Below are 23864 nucleotides of genomic sequence, written 5' to 3'. Positions count from 1 at the left end.
AACAATCAGTGTTTTTGCAGTATATTGGACGCTGTGGCACTCACTGTAGAAACACCTTCTTCATCATGTTGTGCAGCGTGCGGTGCAGCGCGGGGTCGTAGAGCAGAGAGCTGGGCGAGCGCAGCCAGCGGTAGAAGTGCATCACCTGGTTGTCTGCATACACGTTGTGGTACTGTGTGATCTCTCTGACCCACCCAACCACCATGCTCTTCAAGATCCTGCACACAGAACACAGAGCAAACACTGAGGTGAGCAAAAACCATAGACTGTATAGAAATAATGGACGTAGTTCGGTAAACGTCCTCTTTTCTATCTAAGTAACGTTATATATAACTTTATTGACACGTTGCCGTGGATACGCATTGCTCTGCTTCTCTCCTGATGACGGCTCGCCTTGTTAGTGACCTGTAGCCACGCCCCAAATCATACGATTATTTATCTTCTATTTTCTTCTAAATGGGGCCATTATTAGAACTATTGACACCAAATTGTCTTGAAGATTATTTTTTACTAGCGATTGAGACTATAGTGTTGTCCTGAAAATTTTTTCTGAGGTAATAAATCAAGTGAGAAGTTTTCAAATTTTGCACTGAAATGAATGGGCAGATTTTTTTTGCGGCCAAACTTAGCACCCCCTGATGGAATTTTTGGTAGATTGCAGGTTTAAGGCACTTCCCGGTTGGCCTCCATGCTCAGACACGGAGATTGCTGCCTGGCAAAAACACAAAAAATACCATGTTTCCTTGCCACATCTGTATTGTTAAAGATATACACGGGGTTTAAAAAGTTTACACACCTGAAGGTGTTGGAGCAGAGAGCGGTCTCATCATAGCTGGCGAGAGCGCTGGCTCCCTGGTTCCCTGACATCATGTCCTCCAGCGAGGCCTGCTGGATTACATCGAAACTGACACCCAGACTAGCTCCGCCCTCCATGTCATTGACGTGCTGTGATTGGAGGATGGTGTTCACCGCCAGGCTCTGCAGGTCCAACTCCACGCAAACTGGAACACAAAGAAACAGGATCCTCCGTTAAATACAGTTTAAGATGCTTAAAAAGATGTACAGATGCTTTATGATCGTTTGCTTCGTCTTGATTGATTGTCTTTATTTCGAACATGCAAGCAATAAAAAAAAAAACAAGTTTAAATATTAATAGACACTTTCTGCAAGCTTGAAAGGGGGTAGGAAGAAGTAAAAAAACTTATCTAGTCCTACCCCTTAACGGGTCAGTATATACATACATATGTGAATAATCAATATAGTCACATATAAATATTACAACAAATATTATAAATAATTATATATATACATATACTATAAACAATTTATATTACATTGTGAATACCTATACATGTATATTGTAAATTACTATATATATATATAAATATAAACATAAATACAATTACTATGTATATTACAAAATTACAGTCTACATATGTCCACGTTACAGAGGCTTTTCTAAATTTCTGTACTTTGTAAAGATGATGTCTTTATATTTGTTTTTAAACTGTCTTATGTTTTGGCTTTTCTGTACTTCCACACTTAACTTATTCCACAATTTGACTCCGTAGATGCTGATACAAAAGCTCTTTTTGGTTGTGCGTGTGCGGTGGACCTTGAAGTTTAGCTGTCCCCTAAGCTAATACCCTCCTGAGCCTTCAACTCGGATAAAGCGTCTTCCAGGTGTGTGAGTACCTGTGGAGTAGCATCCTTGAGCGTTGATCTCCACTGAGCCTCTGTCGTCACTTTCCATGACCAGACGGCTGTCATCAGCCTCTTTTCCTCCGAGGTCGGGCCTGGCCGTGGGTGAGAGCCACAGCAGGTGGTTGTGTTTCCGTAGATGTCTTGCCAGAAACAAGTCTGAGCCAAAGATGGACACGTCCTGAGGCAGGTTACCCACAGGTAAGTGGTAATACCTGAAAGTGAGAGACATTAAATATAAAATCTGAAAGTTTTTAAACCAACATTACAGCCTGAAAGTAGACTTTTTTTATTGGAGAATATAGCAACAGACTGAGCATGCCAAGATGTAGTGGTGTTTAGTTTGTACCTGGCCATGTCGAAGGCCTGTGACAGGCAGCTGTCCAGGTTGAGGTAGTGGCGGATCATTCGCCGGGCACCTTGGCGTTGCCAGTCCAGCACGTTATAGCTGATCTCATCAACCACATGTACTGGAACAACTGGAAACTCCTCAAGCACCGGCATCCCCGCCGCCAACCGCCGCAGCTCCCAGTTTGACTGCACTGCGATCAGGGTGGGTCCACGACGCTCTTCCTGTAAAGGTTCATTACACACCAGCAATTTAATCACATGAACATAACATAGCATCTGTGCATGCAATGATTTTAAGATAACTATAATCTAATCATAGACTGTATAAACGAAGACGCAAGTTCATGGCTATTTATATGTACACATGCCATTGCTATGCCTCTGTCCTGATTGAGAGGTTTCTGTGGTAGAGAACAGTCAATCACAAGGTAGCCGCACCCTGAAGTCCACCCTGCTTTATCGTCTATTTTACTGTAAGTGAGGCCATAATTCACAAAACAAACATCATGCTGTTTTGAAGAAGACGTAAAACTAGCGACTAAGACCATAAACTCATTGGGAGAAAAATGTTTTCAGCTCTAATAAATCAAGTGAGTAGTGGGGTTATTTATACAGTGTGTGTGTGTGTTTTACCTTGTAGTTCAGCAATATGCGTTGCAGCGCACGGTTTATAGCCTTCACATCGTTTTCAGCTCGGATCTCAAAGTTGTGTTTTTCTGGAGGAAGAAGATCCTCTGTCGTCTTCTCCAGGAGAGCAGTGCGCTCTGCTGTGTAGAGGTTAGTCAGGTTGGGCATCTGGTTGCTTCTGACCTAAGGAGACAAAATAACAGACAGAACTGAAGGGTTGTTCTCACATGGGAACACAAAGATGCACTCTATTAGGCTTTCACTAAGGCCATCATGAATTTGTTGGCACTGGAGAAACCTTACTTAACAAGACAGGAGTCAAAACACCAATATGATGATGGGAAGTGGAAGAAATAAAGACACCTTAATAACATTCATGTTCTGTCAGTCTTAATATTCTTTATTTGATTCTGAAAAATGGCTGCCCTGTTGTTTTTGTCAGAGTTGTCTTTTTCATGTGCGTAAATGTAACAGCAGGACTTGTCTGTCTAGGACATCCCATATTATGACACATAAGATAAGTTATGAGTTTAGCATAATGTCACTTTTTTTTTTTACCACACCAACACAACCTGAACATTTTTGCATAAATCTGCACTCTGCACATTTCTCCACTTAAAATTGCACTAAGTTGTATATAGTATATTATTATTATTATTATTATTGTTGTATATTTGTATATTGTTAAATGTCTTTTCTTAGATTGTTTATTTTTTATCTTTATCTTAAAAATTGTGTGAAACTTTGCGGCTGTAACAAAGAAATTTCCCCACTGTGGGATTAATAAAGTAAAATCTGAATCTGAATCTGAAATGTATTCTTACTGTGTCCAGGACGAAGATGCTGGCTTTGCGCTGAGAGGGGATGAACAGGCCAAACAGCGCCTTGTGGCCCTGACTGTGATGATACAGGTACATGTGGCGAACACTCCCTGGGGGATGGGGAACACAACACCGTGATGTAAAACTTGACACTGATAAAGTTCATGAGCAGGATCCCATGATAGCAGGACAAATATTAGGTTAGAGTGAAAACAAATGCAAAACAATAATCCCAATCAGATCATTTTGACATAAATTCAAGATGACCAGTGTGTGGGTCGGTGCTTACCAGGTTCCAGGTAGCTGAACTGGGCCAAAGACCTCATCTCCAGATGCTCCAGGTCAAACGTGTCAGCCTCCCTGCCAGCTAAATCCCTCACAACATGTTTATTGACCATACAAACACATCCGAGCTGCACCAGTGCACGAAACAGCAGCGGGACCTGCGAGGGATCACTTTACAGTTACGAACTGGAGTCACGGACAAGGTTATTATATTTAACGAAAACTAACGAAATAACGAAAACTAGAATTGAAAAAACATTTTCGTTAACTGAAATAAAAATAAAAACTAGAGTTTTTAAAAAACGATAACTAACTAAAACTGTATTTTGTGGTTACAAAATTAACTAAAACTAACTAAAATTATAGTGAAAATGTCCTTAGTTTTCGTTTTTGTCAACTTTTTTCATTCATAATTCAGTGGATTTATTTGAACATGCAACACATGGTGAATATGTTTACTGAGACTGGGATGTTTACACTAGAACCAAAATTCAAAACACCCAGAACTGTAAGAGTTAATAACCTTATTGGGGCTGAGATGGATCAGACAAAGGAAATAAAGGAAACATTTATTATGACCACTTTGAATCACGTACCCAACAAATACCCCATTACAAAAAAACTAAAACTAACAGTAAAACTAATAAAAACTAAACTAAAACTAAGCATTTTCAAAAAATAAAAACTAAACTAAAACTAGAAAACTTACTCTAAAAATTAACTAAAACTAACTGAATTTGAAACCAAAAATTCACAACAAAATTAAAACTAAAACTAATGAAAAATCCAAAACTATTATAACCTTGGTCACGGACACGCTGTGCACACAAAGAGCATCATAAGTGAGGTTATGAAAATACTAGAGATGCATATATACCTGTGTTTCATAGACCCCTTCAATGTCCGGGGCAGACAGGTCAGCATTGATCTCATTGATGTGCTCCTGGTACATGTCCTCTGGCACACTGTACTCGTAAAGGTAGTACACCAAGTTGGAGCGAGGCAGCATGCGGTTAACCTGAAGACAAAAATATATACATGGTCAAATTATTATGACAACACAAATATAAGAATGGCAATGCATTTTTACTGCCTTTTCCTATTGCGTGCCTTTTTGTATGTAGCTCCCTCCTCCTGTTTTGGGACTTTCTGATTGACATAGAAGACACGTGGGATGTTGAGCTTCATGCAGTGGAGGTCGTGTCCAATCACAGCCCACAACTTGTACAGACCAGGGTGACTTGTCTCTGCAATCTGAGAGGCAGGAAACAGGATGAGAAGATTAGACGTTTTTCTTTGGGATTTCATTAATCTGTTATGCCGACTTGCAGATAAATGGTAAATGGTAAATGGACCTGCACTTATATAGCGCTTTTCTAGTCGCTTTGCAACCACTCAAAGCGCTTTTCACTACAGACTGCGCTCATTCACCCTTTCACACACACATTTATACTGGTGGCAGAGACTACCCTAAACGGTGCCACCTGCCACCATTGGGAATTCATTCACACACTAATGAACGCAGCATCGGGAGCAATTTGGGGTTCAGTATCTTGCTCAAGGATACTTCAACATGTAGGCTGCCATGGTCAGGGATCGAACCACCAACCCTTCGGTTGGGGGCCAACCAACTCTACCAACTGAGCCACAGCCGCCCTCATCAGATGAGAATGGGTTGGCTTTGCCCCACCTGCACGATTTGCCACGGCATGTCCAGGATGCTGCGTGCCGTTCTGCGAAGGAAGCTTCCCAGGCCGGTGGTGGGGCCGTCTCTGATCACTCCTCCGCCGACGGGTTGAGCCTCGCCATCCAGCAGCCTCCTCTTCTTCTTCCTCTCCTTCCTCTGCCTCAGCTGCAGCTCCCACTTCTTCTTATGGTAACGCAGCCACACCAGAATCTCCTCCTGAATACAGACACAATTTTTCGAAGTTTGTTATATATCTCCAGGGGAAAATGTAATCAAATGTGAAATCATCCAGCTGGTGCTAAAGGTCCCCCTGAATTCTTACCTTTATGGTAAACGTCTGCTTTAGAGTATATACCAAATGCTGGCATGGGAATTACATTAATTAGATTATAATTACAGGGCTTATAAAACATGTTACCCGTGTCTCTTATAAATAAAAATAAATAAAAAATAAATTGTGAGGGAAATAACTTAATTCCCCCACCCCACATGAAACACCTCTGTGTTATTTCCAGTGTATTCAGATGGTGTAAGAAATGACAAGAAAGCACACAACAGGCAACACTTGGTGCTTGTTGTTTCTGATAGTTTACCCGCGTGTCTCCCATAGTTGGTGGTGGCCCCAGGATCTCTCTCCAGGACTGCGTGAGCTCGACATCCTGAGACTCCACTTGGCTGTCCTCTCCCTGAGAAGCACGCTTACGCTTGGTGCTGATGAGGATGGCTGGCTGCAGAGGTCTGGCCGGCATCCCAAAGTCCTCTATGTCTTGAGCTTGGCCTGCTTCAAGAGGCTGATGGGCCACCTGGGAGAGAAGAGGACATTAACCCATTGAAGCCTGGAAAGCGGATACGTTGTTTTGTAGTATTTGTATAAGCTCTCAAATACTTTTTGAATTTCATTTCTATCTGCTACAGAGGCTGAAAAATCTATTATTTAGTAGAAGCGTTGACACTTCTGTTGAATTTCCAGAAAAACTTCAGGTTTTAGGGGCTTATTTTAAAATCGCCCAGAGGTTTTACAGGCGTTTTAGGCCTCAATGGGTTAAGAAATGAAGAATGTGTCAAATGGGGCAGCAGGATGGGCTAAAGGTTGGAGACACTGTCTTTGACTAGAAGAAACTCAAATCCCAAACATTTTTGACTAAAGCACTGAACCTTTAAAACGCATGATAGGGACAGAGGACTGTGCTGTGGGGTAAACAAACCTGTCTCTTGCCCTCACTGGTGAACAGCTCACTGATTTTCTTTTGCTTGTAGATATCATTTTTCTCCAAGAGTTTCTTGTGAAGCCAGTCAGGGTGCCTCACTCTGGGTACAGGATTCTTCACCTGATGACGAACCGAAACAGTTAAAATCGTATCTGTACACGAGCCTTAGGCAGACTGACGGATCAATGAAATGTGTTTAAGTTTACCTGTTGAAGAGCTGCAGGGATAGTGATGATTTTCTGAATGGCACTGCCCAACCTCTCGATGTAATAACTCCAGTCAAGGATCTGAAAAAGCCCCCAATGAAAATGTTAATGTCAGAGGCGAGTCCACACAGCTTATCCTACAGCTTGCTTCCAAGTGCATTAAATCTTGATTTAAAAACTCACAGAGCGGATGTCCAAGTCATGCAGGCTGGGCATCTTCAGCCACTTACGGAGGAAATGTTTCTTCACGCTGGACTCAGCCTGGAAAATGGCCAGAGGAATGGCTCTGATGGAAAGAGACATCTATCAGTGTCAAACTCGATGCTTTTATTTCTGCTTATATTACAAAGTGCTTGTTCTCCACAAACATTTAACACTGGGAAAGCAACTCTGACATCATTTTATTTGATCCTGCCAACAGAAGAAAAGCTATCCCATCTATCATCATGGCAGTGTGTTTTTCAGCCAAGTTTTTATGGCATTTTGTTCCCTTTCTCGACAACTTAGAGCGTTTATACAGAGGGAATGGAGAGGGGGATGGCATGCATTATACATATACATATACATATATATATATATATATATATATATATATATATATATATTATAATGTCCATGGCCAGAATCAAACTGTGGACATTACATTTACATGCTTTGCCTCTTAAACAAGGAATGGTCAACACTTGGAAAGTCTTCCATGGAAAACACTCATAGTGCACTTCCCACGCAAGTAGTTGTATAGAAACTGAAGAGCTTGAGCAGTTTAAACAGTGGCTATTTTCTCACCTCCACACACACACACACACACACACACACACACACACACACACACACGACCAATCAATATCAAAATGTTGCTTTTTGAAAAACTGTCAGATGCTGTTTGATCAGATGAGCGTACAGACGCCCCAAGAATTGTCAAATTGATACAGTAAGTGATAAACCCCCTCTCGAGTTCTCGACTCCGCTCATCTGGTTCTGTTTTTTGTTTCTGTTTCAATAACTATACTAGTATTAATCAGCGCTATACATGTATGCAGCAAACCATCTTTATTTAAGTTATTGTTAATAACAATATATAATAATATTGTTATTTGAGTTGATGTTGCTCTTGTCATCAATGTTATCACCCCATGATAAGGTACTGTTTGCAAAAGAAAACATGGATGAAGGAAGGTGTACATTGTGGTTTTCGAATTATCATTATTATCATTATTTTATTTTTATTTCTGATTTTCAAGTTGATCTATTTAGGTATAAGTATGTCTTTATAGGAGTATTGTGATAGAGTGTAAATGCTTTTGCAAGGATGTGATTTTTATTATTTACTTATTTTTTTTCTTCTCTTTAATTTCTTTTCGTTTTTTAAACCATTTTCTTTCTTTTCATGTTTTAATGAAAAGGCTTGATATGTCTACAAGATGTAGAGCAACATGTATGTGCGGTTTTGTTTTTCTTCAAATAAAAAGTTTAATAACAAATTGATACAGTAAAGATGATTGATCTTGACGTTGTAATCAGAGATGTACAATGAAAGTAAAGTAATAAGGAACACTGTTAACATGTTTTATACTTCCTGTGCATATAATCCAATGAACCTATTACATACATGTATTTTGTATATACTCTATTTCAACACTTTTCTTTTGAGTCACAGTGTATGACGGTGGCTGGTTCGACCACAGTGGTACGACGGCCGGCTTGAAGCTCCCGTGCTTTCGGGGTGGTCCAGAGGCCGCATCTCATGCTCGACAAAATCGATAGCGGTCAGTGGTTTGGTTGAGGTCAGATGCTTTAAACTGAACCACTGAATCCACGGCCACCTACAGTGGCACAGTGGAAACAGAAGTTGAGGGAGGTGTGTGGAATGGAGGCTTTAACTGCTCGGTTACAATTACGGTCGGATATCTTTAAGAGGTGGTGGCTACCTATTGCAAGATATTTCTCTAGCTGAAGGGATCTCACACTGTGCTGTACTGTCCTGACTGTCCATTATTCTTTCATTTATTTATTTAATTATACTGTACTCATTATTATTCAGCTTGCTGTAACCTAGTACAGTGGTTTTCAAAGTGGGGGCCGCGGCCCCCTGGGGGGCCGCCAGGGGGCGCTAGGGGGGCCTCAGAAAATTGGAGGGAAGATGAGAAAAAAAATATATATTTTTTTTATTTTTTTATTTTATTTTTTTAATAACCATTTGTCCTGAACCGTACAATACGTAAACTGCCGTAATCGTCGGATTCTCAAGTTCAGCTGCAAATTCGGCATGACGACGTCATAATCTGTGTAGACAGTTGTTATGGAATTATTGAATGGTAAATAAAAGTAAGAAAATACATTCTAAAAGTTGATGTTTATTTGGATATTTTGTAGCATTGTCGGTGGGTTTGGGGGTCCCCGGCCAGAAGCTAATGCTATTTGGGGGGCCTTGGCAAGGAAAAGTTTGGGAACCCCTGACCTAGTATGTCTTCTGTCTTTGTTTAGTTTTTTCGCACTGCCATGTGTACTCTGTGCTGTTGTCAAGGAATGTTTTGTACCATGTTCTTTCTTGTTGAATAAAAATAAAGTTAAAAAATAAAAATAAACTGAACCACTTCCAGATGACCTAGAATACTGTGTCATTTTGGAAAGACACTTCATTATTAGCGCATGCTAGAGAAGCTGCGGTGGTTAAAGTGTAAATCGATTTTTCATTTTAAACGTCCTCCTAAACCATAAATTAAAATTAAATATATAAAATAATGAGAATTAATGTATCACCCAGCTCTAGTAACACCTACTGCGACAAGTCAAACAGCCACTCACATCCATCATCTGTGTCTTCTTAAACCTTCTCCCACTGCTTTGATTTGATATGAAACAGTGAAAATGGCTTTCTGTAATAGTTTGAGTTATAAAAGTGTATTTTCAGAGCTGTTGTCCCACCTCTCTGTGACAGGAGAACCCTCAGGTTTCCTGGAGATGACGTAGCGACAGCTCAGACCAGCATCTTTCACCATTTGGTCCCCGAGGAACTCAGCCAGTCTCTTCGCTGTGCTGATAGAAGTGGACTTCTGCTCTCCATAATCCTCCAGCTTTCTGGACATCGAACGATTCTCTGAAATCAGTTCAAACAGCTCTGCATCTGGCATGTTGGCAGCCTGAAAAACAAATAAACAGTGAAATAAATTCATCAGCTTGTTGTAAAAAAGATCAATGTTTTGCAAGTTTGCTGCAAAATATATTTATTTTACGTAAAAAGCCTGCTTAATCTATTTTACTCCAGGCATTTCTGAAAGCATGATGTAAACATTTTGATGACAGGTTTTTACCTTGCTGTACAGAACGTCCAGCCAGTAGTCGGCCACTTTGGCCACAGATGCGTACACCTCCTCCAGAGTGGTACCTTTGAGGAAAGCCTCAAACACTGAAGACTGAAAAATCTTAATGAGCTGGAGCTCTCCTCTTCTCTTCACTTCGAAACCCTTCAGCTCAGCCAGAGAGCCGTCCTCATTAAACACAGCGTACCTAAAATGAACAGAGAAACCTCAAATCAACACAATCGTACGTTTCAATATGGACCTTGCCCAGTCACTAACTGCTAAAGATCTTGAAACCCTCTATGGCACACACAATAAAGTGTTAATAAACATTTCCTTTGTAAAAAGTAAAATCAAAAACTGTAATATTAATTAATAAATAAATGCAGGCTATTCAATTCATTTAAACTTGCTGCAATTTTTGTTCAACGCGGCTCAAAATACTTTAACATTTTCCCCAACTTATCTGCTTTCTGCCTCTCTTTGCCCTTAAAAGTTGAAGCTTGTGCATAACTTTGTTGCATTATAGACCGCATTGTTGTGATGGTGATTATTTAATTATATGTGTGTTCTCATTTGAGCATGATTAAACATGCCGCCTTTAATATGGCTATAAAAAAGCTTATTGCATTTTGATTTTTTGAAGGTGTGGGGGATTGGGGGTGCGTCAACACGGTTGGGACATAGAAGGGGGTGCGCGGCTAAAAACGTTTGGGAACCGCTGCTCTATGGTCATACCTTTTCTTCAGCTTCTTCCCTTCCTCCTTGGAAGCAGGGAGGATCATGGCCAGGTACGGTCCGTCCACCTCGAAGAAGATGCTGTTCTCTGACCTGATGTTGTAATCGAGGGAGCCGGGGTCGACCAGCTCGTGGTACTGATCGTTGGTGAAGCCCTCTTTCACCAGGATGTTCAACATGGCTCCTGGGTAAGAGATGGTCACCTTGGGCTTCTTCTCGTTGCTGGTTTTAACCACAAAGTTCTCAGGAAAGGTGTTGGGGAGGACACACCAGATACCGTCAGTGTCCAACTCGAGCGGCCTCCTGAAGCGCAGAGAAGATGTTGAAGATGTGAAAAGTTTGAAATGAAAATTTATTACAGTGTTTTTCAGTTTCACATATTAGGAAGTGGTTAGATGCCAAACACATGACCGTTTCAAGCAAATTCAGTTATACAACCAATTCATAATAATTTCTTAAGTTTCCATAATTTAAAAACTTTCAGATTTGCCTGTTATGTATACAAGACTCTCCATGGTCTAGCTCCACTGCTGCTGAATGAATTTATAAAGAAAAGGACTCTGGGAGGTGTGAGCACCAGGGCCTGTGTTAGAGGAGACTGTGAGATTCCCCACAGGTGCACTACGTTTGGGAGGCATGTGTTATCTGTTGTCGGGGGGGGGGGTCCAACTTACTCTTCTTTTAAAGGAAATCTAAAACAATGGCTCAAATTTCATCAAAAGTGTGACCACTAACTGGACTTGAGACGACTTGAACATTACTTTTTATTGCTTAGTTATATCCTGTCTGGGTCTGCTATGTGTTGTGTTGTGTTGTGTGTGTGTTGTCTCCTCTATTTGTATCTTACCTATGTACTTGCTGTCTTTTATATTTGTTTTTATTTTTAATTTTTTAGGGAATACGGATGCAAACTAGCAGCTTTGCTATTTGCATATTTACAAAGATTTATCGATGTTCATTAATGTGCACTGTCCCTATCCAAAAATAAAGTATTCGTATAATTAGGCGCGTTTCCATTAGGTATTTTTACCCTCTAGTGAACTGCTATGGGTGTGGCTAGGGAGAGTGGATCCGGCCAACTTCACCAGTTAGCGGCTCAGGTAGTGGCTCAGAAAGTACCTGCCTCAGGTAGGTACTTTTCTGAGCCGCTACTTACTGGTCGATGCTAATTGGATACGGTTGAGGCGGGATACGACCTGAGTGGAACTCGACACAACCACAACATAACAGCGCCATTTTTAAAAGAAATAAGCAGAACAGACTGAGACGAGAGAATCAAGAACAAGCAACCAAAGAAGAGAAGACGATGGACAAAGGAAAAAAAAAAGACCGCCGACAAGTCAGTGTTGCGTCACTGACGCCACGGTCGAAATTGACGCTGAATAATCAAGTGTCACGGAACCATTTACGTCACATTCAAACTCTGTTGATTAGCCGCTACAAAAGTACCTGTATGGGAACAGAGGCCGAGGGGACTAACTAGTGGGCGTAGCCAAAAACCGCCGCTTTCCAAAAAGTACTCAAAAACTAGTGGAAACATGCCTATTCTGACCCACTGAAACACATGGGATAGGAGACAAGGAAAGTAAGACAAACACAACACTGCATAGCTGGATACAAGCCCACATGTTGGCTCTGATCTGGTAATGAAAAGTTGTTAGGTGGTGGAAGGCTTCCAGCTCCATCTTTCCTGAGTTGGAGCTGACCTTCACTGACCAAAAAGGTAATATCTGTGATGAGGTATCTCGTTATCGATATGACACCCACCCTATTTGTTCGATGAGCTCTCTGGCCTGAGTGATGATGTTGGCTCCGGTGAAGCACACAATGCCGGCCATCTCCATGGAGTACCAGCGCGCCCTGATGGAAACACAGAGGCAGCACACATGACATCAAATCCACAGCAGTTAATCACTCAGCTCTGACCACTTTCAGCAGCAGCCGAAGCTTTAGAGCTCCTGTGACAGTGTGAGTGAGGGAAGGATGATTGAAGGATGAAAACTGCGGGTGATTCTTACCCTTTCCTCATGACGTAGCCGTAGAAAGAGTTGAGAATACACTTGTGAGCCAGCTGAAGAGAATCGTACAGGATCTCCATGTTTTTGCAGCGTTTTATCTCAGCAGCGTCTCCGATGTCCTGAGCTGCTGACAGTTTCTTCTTCCACACCTTGAGCAAATGAGGAAAACAAGTACAGCACAGAATGTAATTTTGTTTTCAAGTACAGTGTGCAATTACAAATACAAGTCTAATGTAAATAGTTCAATCCAAGCACATTAGGCCTATATAAGGCCTTCTGTATTTCTTTTCTATATTATTATATATGTCATACCACTTTTTCTATACTGTGTATATCTCTGCATATATCTAAATATATTTATTCATTGATGATCATACTATTACATGCAACAACCTATTTAACATGCTAAAACATCTGTAAAATGCAAAGTACTTTCAGGTAAACAAACACAAAAAAATACTATAATAATAATAATATAATAATTCATTGCCTTAAGTGTTATAGTGTGGCCACGGTACCAAATATGAAATTAGACTGCCACCACAGTGCCACCTAGGGGCCGATCAATAAAACCTTAAAGGGTTATCCTCAGGAAGGCATTGACAATAATTGTACCAAGTTTTGTATAATAATGCACAAACTATCCCTTTAATCCTCATACAGTTTCTGAAGGAGGACTCTTAACTGATATGTATAAGTTAGAAGAGGCAGGTAGCAATGGTGGAAAGTAACTATGTACATTACCTCAAGTACTGGACTTAAAGTACAAATTTGAGGTACTTTTATGTACATTTTATGTAACTTTATACTTCTACTCCACTACATTTTGAGGCTCTAATTTACTACCATTTCACAGCCAAAATTATTGCCGAAACAAAAGTGAAAAATGACAAGTATGGCTGAAAATGTCCCTAGGGGTCCCAGAGGGTTAATAATAATACCAAATAACAGAAATGTCTGTACATAATGTGTATAAAATGTATGTATATGTGTATTGTTTATATACTTATTCTGTTTTTCCATATCTATGTGTCTGTATCTTGAGCTGCTGTGACAACTAAATTTCCCCACTGCGGGACAAATAAAGTCATATTTTATCTTATCTCTTTGTAGCTGAGCTGCAAGAAAGTCTAAGGAAAGAACATTCAGAAATACAATACAGCATAGTGAATATTAATAAAACCAAATATACCTTGTGGAGTCCTTTAAACTCATAACGTCGATCTCTGAAAGCTCTCACGGTGTCGACGTAGAAGGAGTTTTCTCTCTGACAGATGGTGGTGACTCGCTCCTCCCGCCTGGTGACGTGTGTCTTCTTGTAGGCCCTCTTACAGTAGTCTGACACAGAGACAGGACACGTCACACTATGCTTTGGCACCTAGACATTTACTATATTAAGGAATCTAAGGAAAAAGTACCTGCCAGACGTTTCTTCTCATGCTTGGCCTGCTCCTCTCTGTTGAGATTGTGGAAGGCTCGAGGTGGGCCGTTGGGGAAAAACGGCGGGAACTTCTCGGACTCGAGCTGCTGCTGGATGCGATGGAACTCGCTGCGGCTGGCCGGCACTGCAGACATATTTAAATTTTCAACCCCACGTTATTGAAAAGCAATATTGCCAGGTTTTGAGCCTCTATTAATCCTCATTTCTTTGGGTTTTTTTTTAACTTACTGATTTCCCCTCTCCACTGCCAGGCCATCCTCCTCTGGCAGGTAGCACCAGGCTTGTTAAAGTCACAGGCGGCACAAGTGGCCTCGTCCACCATGGCTGAAGGCTGTAAGAGCAGAGTATAAAGTACTGAATTCTATGCTCTTCTATGTGTTTCATGTTGTGCAGATGCCTTTTGATTTTTCTTTTACCTGCAGGCGGTTGGTGAGGATGATATTGGGGTACATGGCTCCAACGTCCAGATGGTAGATAAGGGGACATTCAATCCTGTTTGGGACCTCCTTCAGGGACATCAGTTTCGTTTTGATCTCCTCGCACACCTGTGAGAAAACAGATTTCATTATTGTAGCACAAATGGGAAAAACACAACGTCATTGTCATTCTCTCAATCCAAACAATGAAAAAAGACGAACTGGATTATCTCCAGAGGTCTTCTCCTCTCCAAAAAAAAATGGACCCAGTGATCAGAACCAAACAGACTGAGTAAAACAGTCTCAACTAAAAAAAAAAAAGTGTTTCCTTGATGCTGTCCGGGGACACAAGGCATCCCGGAGGGGCTATGATTAAAAATTAACAATATTGAAAAAGTGTATTGTAAAAATGTGGCTTAAAAATTGATAAAAAGTTAATTAATGAAAGCTTCCGGCAGATGCATGCACAGAGGGGATATGGCGCCATTGACAGGTGAACAAATGAAACAGACTCTTAAAAATTACAGATTTCTTGTCGGAACCATTGAGATAATTCTACTCTAGAATTATCTCCCAAATGGTGGAACGAGCTCCCCACCGACATCAGGACCTCAGACAGCCTGGACATCTTCCGCCGCAGGCTCAAGACCTATCTCTTCCAACAATACCTCGGTTAAGTCATGGTCACCTAACACACATATTTATATATTTTTATATTTATATATTTTTAAAATATATATATATATATATATATATATATATATTTATTTTTTTTTATTAAAAAAATGCGCCTCTTTTTTCTCTTCTTCTTTTCTTCTTTAACATATAGCACTCCTGTAGCAATGACAGTTAGCTCTTAAAGTTATGTACTTACTTGATTCCTGTGGTCTATGTCTAGTACCATCAGGTTGAATGCACTTATTGTAAGTCGCTTTGGACAAAAACATCTGCTAAATGACATGTAATGTAATGTAATGTATCTCAAACTCAATAAAATATGTGACATTGTTTAAATCAAAAGGAAAAACAGGAAAAACTATGGAAAAACATCACCTCATGAAAGTCAACATACCTCATTAAAGTTGGTGACTTGCTCCAGAGGGATTTTCTCCTCTTCCTCAATGGCGTGACGCATCGTCTTCTCAACTCTTTGCATGAGGAAGTCAAACACAGCAGGGTTCTGTCAACACAAGAGACCAAACAGTTAAAACACACAAAAGGCAGCAAAGCAGCAAACCAGCTGTGAGTTGAGCTGAGATGTACCATCTTGAAACGGCAGGGGATGTCGCTGCGGAACACTCCGGACTCCAGCGCCTCCACGTGGCCGCCCACGTACGTCTCAGAGTCCATGACGTGACCGTCGTCCGTCAGTTTGTTGAAGACCTGCTCCTGCTTGTTGGGGAAGACGATGTTTGCGTGGAAAGCCTGCACCATGAGCAGAGCTTCACACAGAGTGCCTGAACCTTTACGCAGCACCTGGAAGAAAAGACATGAATAATTATAAAAACGCATTTATCGACAAATATTACTGATTTCAGCTCTTAAATGTGTTACTGTTAAATGGTTAAAACCCGACCCTCCAACATACAATATGTGGATTGAGAAGGTCTGGGAAATTTATCACATGGAACAAATAACTTATTCCTTGAGGCTTCAAAAAGATATATTTGTTCACAGATGGAGACCTGCCATGACCATACTAATGCAATAATCTCATGTTACCTTTATTTTATTTTACTTTATTTCACTTAATTTAATTTGATTTATTTCCATTAACACAGTTTATTATTTAGTTACTTATTGTTTGTTTGTGTTACTTTGGTTTAACCATGTCATTTATACATATTTGACTTGATGTATATGCTTTAATGCTGTATTAAGCAGATCACAAATGAAAAACAGCAGACTAAATGTGAATTTGTATATATATGTTTGTATATGCTGCAAAAATTGAAATAAAATTTAAGTTAAAAAAAAAACGCATTTATCTTTTTTAGAATTTCATCCTTTTACAAAAAAGCACACAAAAGACAAACCTCATCAGGCTCCATGGGGATGATGGTGCACAGAGCGAAGATGAAGGGGTGAACGTATTTCATGTACAGGTAATATGTGGCCACAGCGTCTGACACAGAGTATGTGGCTAAAGTCTACAGGAGAAACAGAGAAAAAGTCAACTCGTGCATCTTTTAAAACAATTCGATTGCTTTTTTCTGAGCTGTCACAAACTGAAGACCGTCTCTGTACCTGTGGCTCCTCGGTTGCCATGCGACACATCTCCTCTGGGTCCAGCTCCACCGGGTCGTAGCTCAGTTTAGCCTTCGCTGCGGCCTTCAGATTATGGCTTCCCACCGGCAGGTAGCTGTCTCTCTTTACCCACCTGACACAGAAGAGAATCATGATATTAGAAATCAATTAACCCTTTGTCCTCATACGTGGGACCAAATCAAGGCAGCATGGGAAGAAGAAGTTGGAGAAATAATACCAGAAGATACTTGGAAAAATACCATACAGCGTATACACACATCTTCTCTTTGTATTAGACATGGCTTGATCCAATTTAAGGTTGTCCACAGGTTGCATTACTCTAATGACAGACTGTCAAAATTTTACTCTAATGTTGCACTGAACTGTCTTAGATGTCACAACTGGTTGGTTAAGCACAAAAAATGCTTAACCAACAATGTCAATGTTTCCAATATGAAAAAATTATAAATAAAGTTGTAAAAAAAAAAAAAAAAGAAAGAAATCAATTAACCCTTTATAGGGCACTCCTGGAAATTGAAAATGTCAACCCTGAAGTGTTATTTGGAGGATATTACAGGACTTTTTGCAAAATGTTTCATTTTTATATTGCAAATCGATGTCAATTGAGTCATTATTATTATTATATTTATTATAGTCTCTTTCCCACAGCAACCCTACATAGACAATAACACATCATTTGCATCCATCACCACTTTACCACATTATCTTTTTAGATTATTTATTACATATGTGAATGTCTTTTTTAAAACACCTTATATATGAGAAGCACACATAAATTTAGTTGTATACTTTTTTTAAACACAATGACAATAAAGGCAGGCTTGAATCTTGTATGATGACCTCACGGAGAGCGAGGAGACTTGAGAGATTTGCTACATTTTATCTATATGCGTGTGTAGATTTTTCCTAAATTGACCAAATGTTAGCATTAGATATGCAGACCTTAAGCAGTCCATGTGGATGGCTTGACTGGACTTGTATTCTCCCTGGTTGTCCTTCTGGAAACCGATCTCCCTGTGCATGCTCAGTCCATGCAGCGAAGCCCGGGTCTCAACAAAAGGCCTTAAAAGAGTGAAAACAAAGTGAGAGAAGTAAGAGATAAGCATCACAGCATATGAGTTGAGTTCATTTATTATAATAGAAAAAGCAAACAGCAGAACAGCAGTATTAACAGCAGAACAAAGTTTATAGATGGAAAGACTAACTTTTAGAAATAGGGAACAAATACATATTTGGAATAAGTTATACTGTAAAGAAAGGCTGGTAAAAACAGTGGAAATATTTAATCAAATTAAGGAGATGAACTAAATGGTCCCCTCCCCAACACTAACACTCACATGCATACACACACACAGATTCATGAACACACATACATGCACCACCCCTTATTTTCTCATTATTTTAGTATATCTTAGGTTTTTTTTTTGTGTCGTTAGTTTGTTGTTTATTCCTTTTCTTGGAGATCCTCATTTGGGGAATACCCGTTTGCCTTGTATATGTTTGTTTGTTTACCCTATGTTTTGTTATTTACTTTGTGAATATATACCTTGAAAAAAAAGGGGGGAAAAAATGCAAGGTACAATATTGTAAAGAAAACGAAATGACTGATTCTGTTTGTGAAAGTAAGAAGCCTTGCAATAAAGTATTATACAAAAGAAAAAGCAAAACACAAGCTCACCAGTCAAAGAAGTCTCCATTGTAGGTTACAAAGATGTTTGGCTTGGTTTCTTGAACGTGATCAAAGAACCTCTGAATGAGAGCCGCCTGCAGCCAAAGTCAGAGAATCACATGTTGTTACAACCACAAAGCATTCCATTTATTTAGTGAACTATAAACTGCAGCATATTTACCTCATCATCCTCATTGAAAACAGTGAAAGGCCCTTCATATTCAGGTTTGGGAGTGAACTCAAAATCTTCAATGTTCTCAGAAACAATCTCTCTGTTTGTGATTAGAAACCCCTTTAAAAGGAAGCAAAAAGTTAGAAAACTGATATTAATCACAGAATAATAGAGATTATAAATACAACAAACCTGTCCATCAATCATGTAGGAGATCATCATAATCTGATCGCTCTCTGCATCCGGGAATTTCAGTGGGAGTTTGGTGGTCTCGATGTCGAAAGCCAGAACAACTGGGTCCTAAAAAAAAGAAGAAGAAATATTAATGCTTCATTTAAAATTACTCAACCTCAATAAAGTTCTAAAAAATTTAATAAAATCCTCATACTGGTCGCTCCACGAGGTCGTCTCTCCGTACAATCTCTGGTGGGTACGCGCTGCCTCTGTATCGAACATTATACCAGTGAGCCTGAGGAAAAAATAAACCCAGAAGGATCAGAACTGCGAGCTCACGTGTGTATTCTCGAAAACATTTGTACGACGGGATCTTTACCACGTGGATCTTTAGGTCGATGGACAGTCGCACATGATAAGGCACATCATACTCCCTCATGTCCACGATGTTGTCCAACTGGTCTGAAATACTCTTTGACATCCCTTCTTCATCAGCTGCGGTCACATTACCTCCAGACAAAGCGCTGCAAATGCCAAAAAACATGTCAGTGGATCAATATCGAACTGGACATAAGTGTATTAGGCCGCGTTCAGACTGCCAGCCAAAATCCGATTTTTAGCCCATCCACATTGGAACTGGATGGCTCTTTTGAAGTCTGAACAGTCACAAATCACATGAAATCCGATTTTTGCAAACCGGATCGAAACCACCTTCAGGAGGTAATTTCAGATTGCATTTGGACAGATGCGTCTCAGTCTGAACCACACCAAACACTCAGATCGATTTTGACTGTCCGTGACGTCACTCTAGCGCGGGCAGCATGGAGACGAGGTGTCCACCGGCAGCCACGCCCGACTCATGCGGCCCAATGGGGGCGGCCATCCGCCCGGTTTCTCCCCTGGTGCGTCTGAGATGTTCTGCACCTCTACTGGACAGTGATAAGGCCAATATACTGAGGTGACCTGCCTCCATCATGTTTGTTGTTGTTGTTCTTGTCGCCGTCCCATTTTATGACGTCTGACGCCGTTACGACGTCAGGCACTCTGACGCCGTTACTATAGCAACCTGTCAGATCAGTCAATAATGTGGCCCAGTCTGAACACAGCCATATCTGATTTGGACACTTGCTAAAAACAGTGTGGACAGTCAGCCCTAAAAATCGGATTTGAGTAGGAATTTGATTTGAATCAGATTCACCTGCAGTCTGAGTGCAGCCATAAAGATTACTGGGAGAGGTGTTACCTTGACAACATTGCAGTGTAGGAGTCATTGGACTGCTCCCGCTCTCTGTTCTTGCGTACCGCCGGGGAGATCTCACGCTTCACCTTGATGAGGTCGTCCACGGTGCTGAATGACAGCTTGATGTAGCTTCTCTTCAGTCCAACGAGATGGTTCGGCTGAGAAAAAACAGGCCAGTATAGTTTATATTTGCGTTGTTGCCATCGCAGCTCCAAAACTTTGGAATGAATTGCCGCTGCCCATCAGACAGGCCTCCTCACTGTCTCATTTTAAATCTCTTCTTAAAACCCTCCTCTTCTCGTTGGCTTTTAACACCACGCAGAGTGTTGATTTTATGATTTGTTTTGTTTTGTTTTGTTTTTATTTGTATACATGCATATTTTATTTTGTGCGGGCAGTACATTTTACATTTTATTTTATTTATTTTTATCCCATTTTTAATTTATTGTATCTTATTGCATTTTACTGTTCTATTGTTTACTACATCTCTTTGTATTGTGTTATCTATTTATTGTTTGTGCAGCACTTTGGAAACCTTGTGTTTGCTAAAATTGTGCTATATAAATAAAGTGGATTGGATTGGATTGGATTGTTGTAGACCAAAAAAAACTTTAAGAACACACTTTACTTTGATTTATTGGTCAAGGAACACATACAGAAAACTTTCCTCTGAAAAAAAAAAAAATCGACATGCAGCTAAAAAAAAAAAAGGAGAACATGTTTAATGTATGTGTTCAATAAAGAAATGAAATATTATAATTGTACTGTATACTGTAATTTCAGAGGGTTCACATTTTTTTCTTGCCACTGTACCTTATAGTGATTACATCTGTCTGGGTCAAATTAATCACTATTGATTGTCACTGATTATTAAAACCATTTCCCCAACTTTCTCTTTATTTCTTATGCAGATTACCATCTTATTGACATTTGTACATTTATTACATGAATATAAAGTTATGAATCAGACAGCTTCACTTTTAACAGTTTTAAAATACACTACAGCTTTTTTTTTTTTTTTTTTTTTTTTAATTCTAATTACTGTGCATATTAAATTACTGAAGTGTGTATTATAATATAGTACAGTATACCTGCTTTATATAAAGTTAAGCTTACTGTAGTTCAAATAATAATTAGGCTAGAAACTATAGGCATTCAATGCTGAACTGGTAGTGTACAAGGATTCTTTCTGACACTGTGTGACCGATGGGACTATGAAATACTTTAAAGCTGTGAAAAGACAAAAAACTCACCAGGTCTAGGTCCTCTTTTGGGATGACTTCAAGCTTCGACACCTTTCCTTGAAACTTCCTTGACAAGTATGAGATAACTTCTCTCTCACAGTTCTGCAAATAACAAAGTTAAAGTCTTTAAGGAAAGAGTTTTGAACATAATTGCATGTTATATAAACCAATTGAACAACACAGACTTACCTTTTTTGTGGCAATGTAAAAATATGGCCTAAATGGGAGAGCCACCTAAAGACAGGAGGGACATGTTAGAGCAGTGGGAGTTTTGGACATTTTTTATGTGTTAATATTACATAATAGTTACTTCTTCATTATAAGGAACCACTGTGTAAAGCCTGTACGCACTTTGAATAAACTGTCTGACATCCCAGGGCTGCGATTTTAGGCATTTGGACAAAGTACACTATGACCGTTTTTGACATAAAATGTTGTTAAAATGTGACAAAAATGTCATTGTATCTTATGTAATTAAAAATGTCATAAAAAGGCATAGTGTAGTATAGTGTCAAAAATGCCATACTATAGTATGGTATTATACATTTCATAAAAACGTATTAGTATAGTATGTCATGATACATTTTATAAGAATGTCATATTATAGTATGGTGTCCAAAATCTTGCAAATATGTCATAGTATAGTATGTTATTAAAAAATGTCATAGTGTAGTAAGTCATTATTCATTGATTAAAAATGTCACAGTATAGTATGTTATTAAAAATGTCATAGTGTAGTAAGTCATTATTAATTTATTAAAAATGTCATAGTATAGTATGTTATTAAAAAATGTCAAAGTGTAGTAAGTCATTATTCATTTATTAAAAATGTCACAGTATAGTATGTTTTCTCCCTCTAACACACCTTGAACCTGCTTCCATCCTCCTGTATGAAATAATAGTCCACAGCACTGATCATCCTCTTGTCATCATCCAGGATCTCAGTCTACAAATAGAAACATTTATTATCATCTGTTCTCCTCGAGCCATTTTAAATAGACCCAGACGTGACACTTGTGTGGAGACTTACAGGATGCATGTTGATCAGCCAGCCTGTTTTCTCTCCCGGCTCCTTCATCCTGTCGAAGCCGAAGCGGGCGTCCATCTCGTCGGTGAACTGGCTGCGCTCCAGCCGCTTGAGGGCCGACATGGCAGATCCATCGTCCCTGGTTCAAACACACGCAACAGCTACATGGTTTACTTCTGTCATCTGGCATTACACTATATTCAGATTGTCTAGAGTTATTTAAAATCAAGCATTTTGTTTGTCTGTGAGGTGAAACATCTTACTGGTTGTCCTGGTCTCCTCCACCTTGTCCTCGCTCCGATCGGTACCGTCCACTGTTCTGCAGAACCATCTTCTATCGCGGCCCGCGGGCTTCAACAAGGAGACGGGAAATTAAACCTCCACTTAGATGATATACGTTTGTCCGTAATGCCTCATTTGAAACGTATTTTTTAAGTTTCTTTGAAAGGTTTGCCTCGTAGTTTCCTCTGTCACTGTCGCAGCTGGTGTTTTCTTATTTTGGCGCGTTCCTGCTGTTCCCGCGAGAGAGCAGCGCAGACAGGAAGAAGAACAAAGATCGTTTATTCAAAAAATGACTCATTCGGACACAAAAACAAAAACAAATAACAGTATAAAATAATAACTGTTATATTTGGATAATTATAATGCTGTGTAGATTGTTATGTATGGATAGTTATAATGCTGCGTAGAGTAAATGTGACTTTCCACTTTGCTAGTGATTTTGTAATCTTTTTCTCATAGATTTTCGAGGGCACAGTTTGGGTTTTCAGCTGTCATGTTCATATTATTATCATTAGATTTGGTAAGTCTTAGCTACACACCTGTGAGGACAACACACACACTCTATTGTGTAGAATAAACATCATGAACAGCTGTTGTTATTAGTAACTGGCCAGTAGAATCAGTGTTGATCCATCCATTTTATATATATATATATATACACACACGTCTTATTTATTGTGTCAATACACTTTCTGCTGCCACATATACATCATTCTATTTTTTTTTTTTTTTTTATAGTTTTATGGTTTTTTTATTTTATTTAACATTTTTATATTTATACTCATATTTACCTAGAGTTTGTTACATTCCACAATATAATCACTATGAGCCCTACCTGTAGAATGGTAAAATGCTGCTTACATAAATGCATCACAAACAATAATATATTGAGTGGATCCTTTCTGCATAACGCATACTCTTATGTTTGATACAATATTTTAAGTACATGTTGATGTGATACTTTTGTACTTTTATTTAAGTAAGTTTTGG

General features: G+C 39.5%; 1 protein-coding gene across 1 annotated transcript in view; it reads right to left on the bottom strand.

The window, feature by feature from the left end:
- Positions 1-23056, bottom strand: part of pole (polymerase (DNA directed), epsilon) — a 29899-nt gene extending 6843 nt beyond the window's left edge. The window contains exons 1-39 of the mRNA XM_059338034.1: positions 22856-23056; positions 22596-22731; positions 22431-22511; positions 21755-21799; positions 21575-21667; positions 20325-20479; positions 19461-19605; positions 19296-19376; positions 19100-19207; positions 18917-19027; positions 18745-18830; positions 18009-18128; positions 17046-17178; positions 16835-16948; positions 16062-16274; positions 15871-15978; positions 14799-14927; positions 14611-14713; positions 14360-14506; positions 14134-14279; positions 12942-13090; positions 12691-12783; positions 10924-11226; positions 10198-10393; positions 9812-10026; positions 7070-7172; positions 6887-6967; positions 6678-6800; positions 6066-6275; positions 5476-5688; positions 4896-5039; positions 4663-4803; positions 3790-3943; positions 3504-3610; positions 2686-2862; positions 2051-2274; positions 1696-1916; positions 797-1001; positions 45-218 (exon numbers count right to left, since the gene is read on the bottom strand). Coding sequence (XP_059194017.1) covers positions 45-218; positions 797-1001; positions 1696-1916; positions 2051-2274; positions 2686-2862; positions 3504-3610; positions 3790-3943; positions 4663-4803; positions 4896-5039; positions 5476-5688; positions 6066-6275; positions 6678-6800; positions 6887-6967; positions 7070-7172; positions 9812-10026; positions 10198-10393; positions 10924-11226; positions 12691-12783; positions 12942-13090; positions 14134-14279; positions 14360-14506; positions 14611-14713; positions 14799-14927; positions 15871-15978; positions 16062-16274; positions 16835-16948; positions 17046-17178; positions 18009-18128; positions 18745-18830; positions 18917-19027; positions 19100-19207; positions 19296-19376; positions 19461-19605; positions 20325-20479; positions 21575-21667; positions 21755-21799; positions 22431-22511; positions 22596-22731; positions 22856-22923 — 5555 coding nt within the window. The 5' untranslated portion in view covers positions 22924-23056. The remainder of the gene's footprint in view (positions 1-44; positions 219-796; positions 1002-1695; positions 1917-2050; positions 2275-2685; positions 2863-3503; positions 3611-3789; positions 3944-4662; positions 4804-4895; positions 5040-5475; positions 5689-6065; positions 6276-6677; positions 6801-6886; positions 6968-7069; positions 7173-9811; positions 10027-10197; positions 10394-10923; positions 11227-12690; positions 12784-12941; positions 13091-14133; positions 14280-14359; positions 14507-14610; positions 14714-14798; positions 14928-15870; positions 15979-16061; positions 16275-16834; positions 16949-17045; positions 17179-18008; positions 18129-18744; positions 18831-18916; positions 19028-19099; positions 19208-19295; positions 19377-19460; positions 19606-20324; positions 20480-21574; positions 21668-21754; positions 21800-22430; positions 22512-22595; positions 22732-22855) is intronic.
- Between the last annotated feature and the right edge of the window lie 808 nt (positions 23057-23864).

This window comes from Centropristis striata, chromosome 7 (assembly GCF_030273125.1).
Source record: "Centropristis striata isolate RG_2023a ecotype Rhode Island chromosome 7, C.striata_1.0, whole genome shotgun sequence".
NCBI lineage: Eukaryota > Metazoa > Chordata > Actinopteri > Perciformes > Serranidae > Centropristis > Centropristis striata.
The sequence above is the reverse complement of the archived record's forward strand: the minus strand, read 5'-3'. Positions and strand labels throughout refer to the sequence as shown.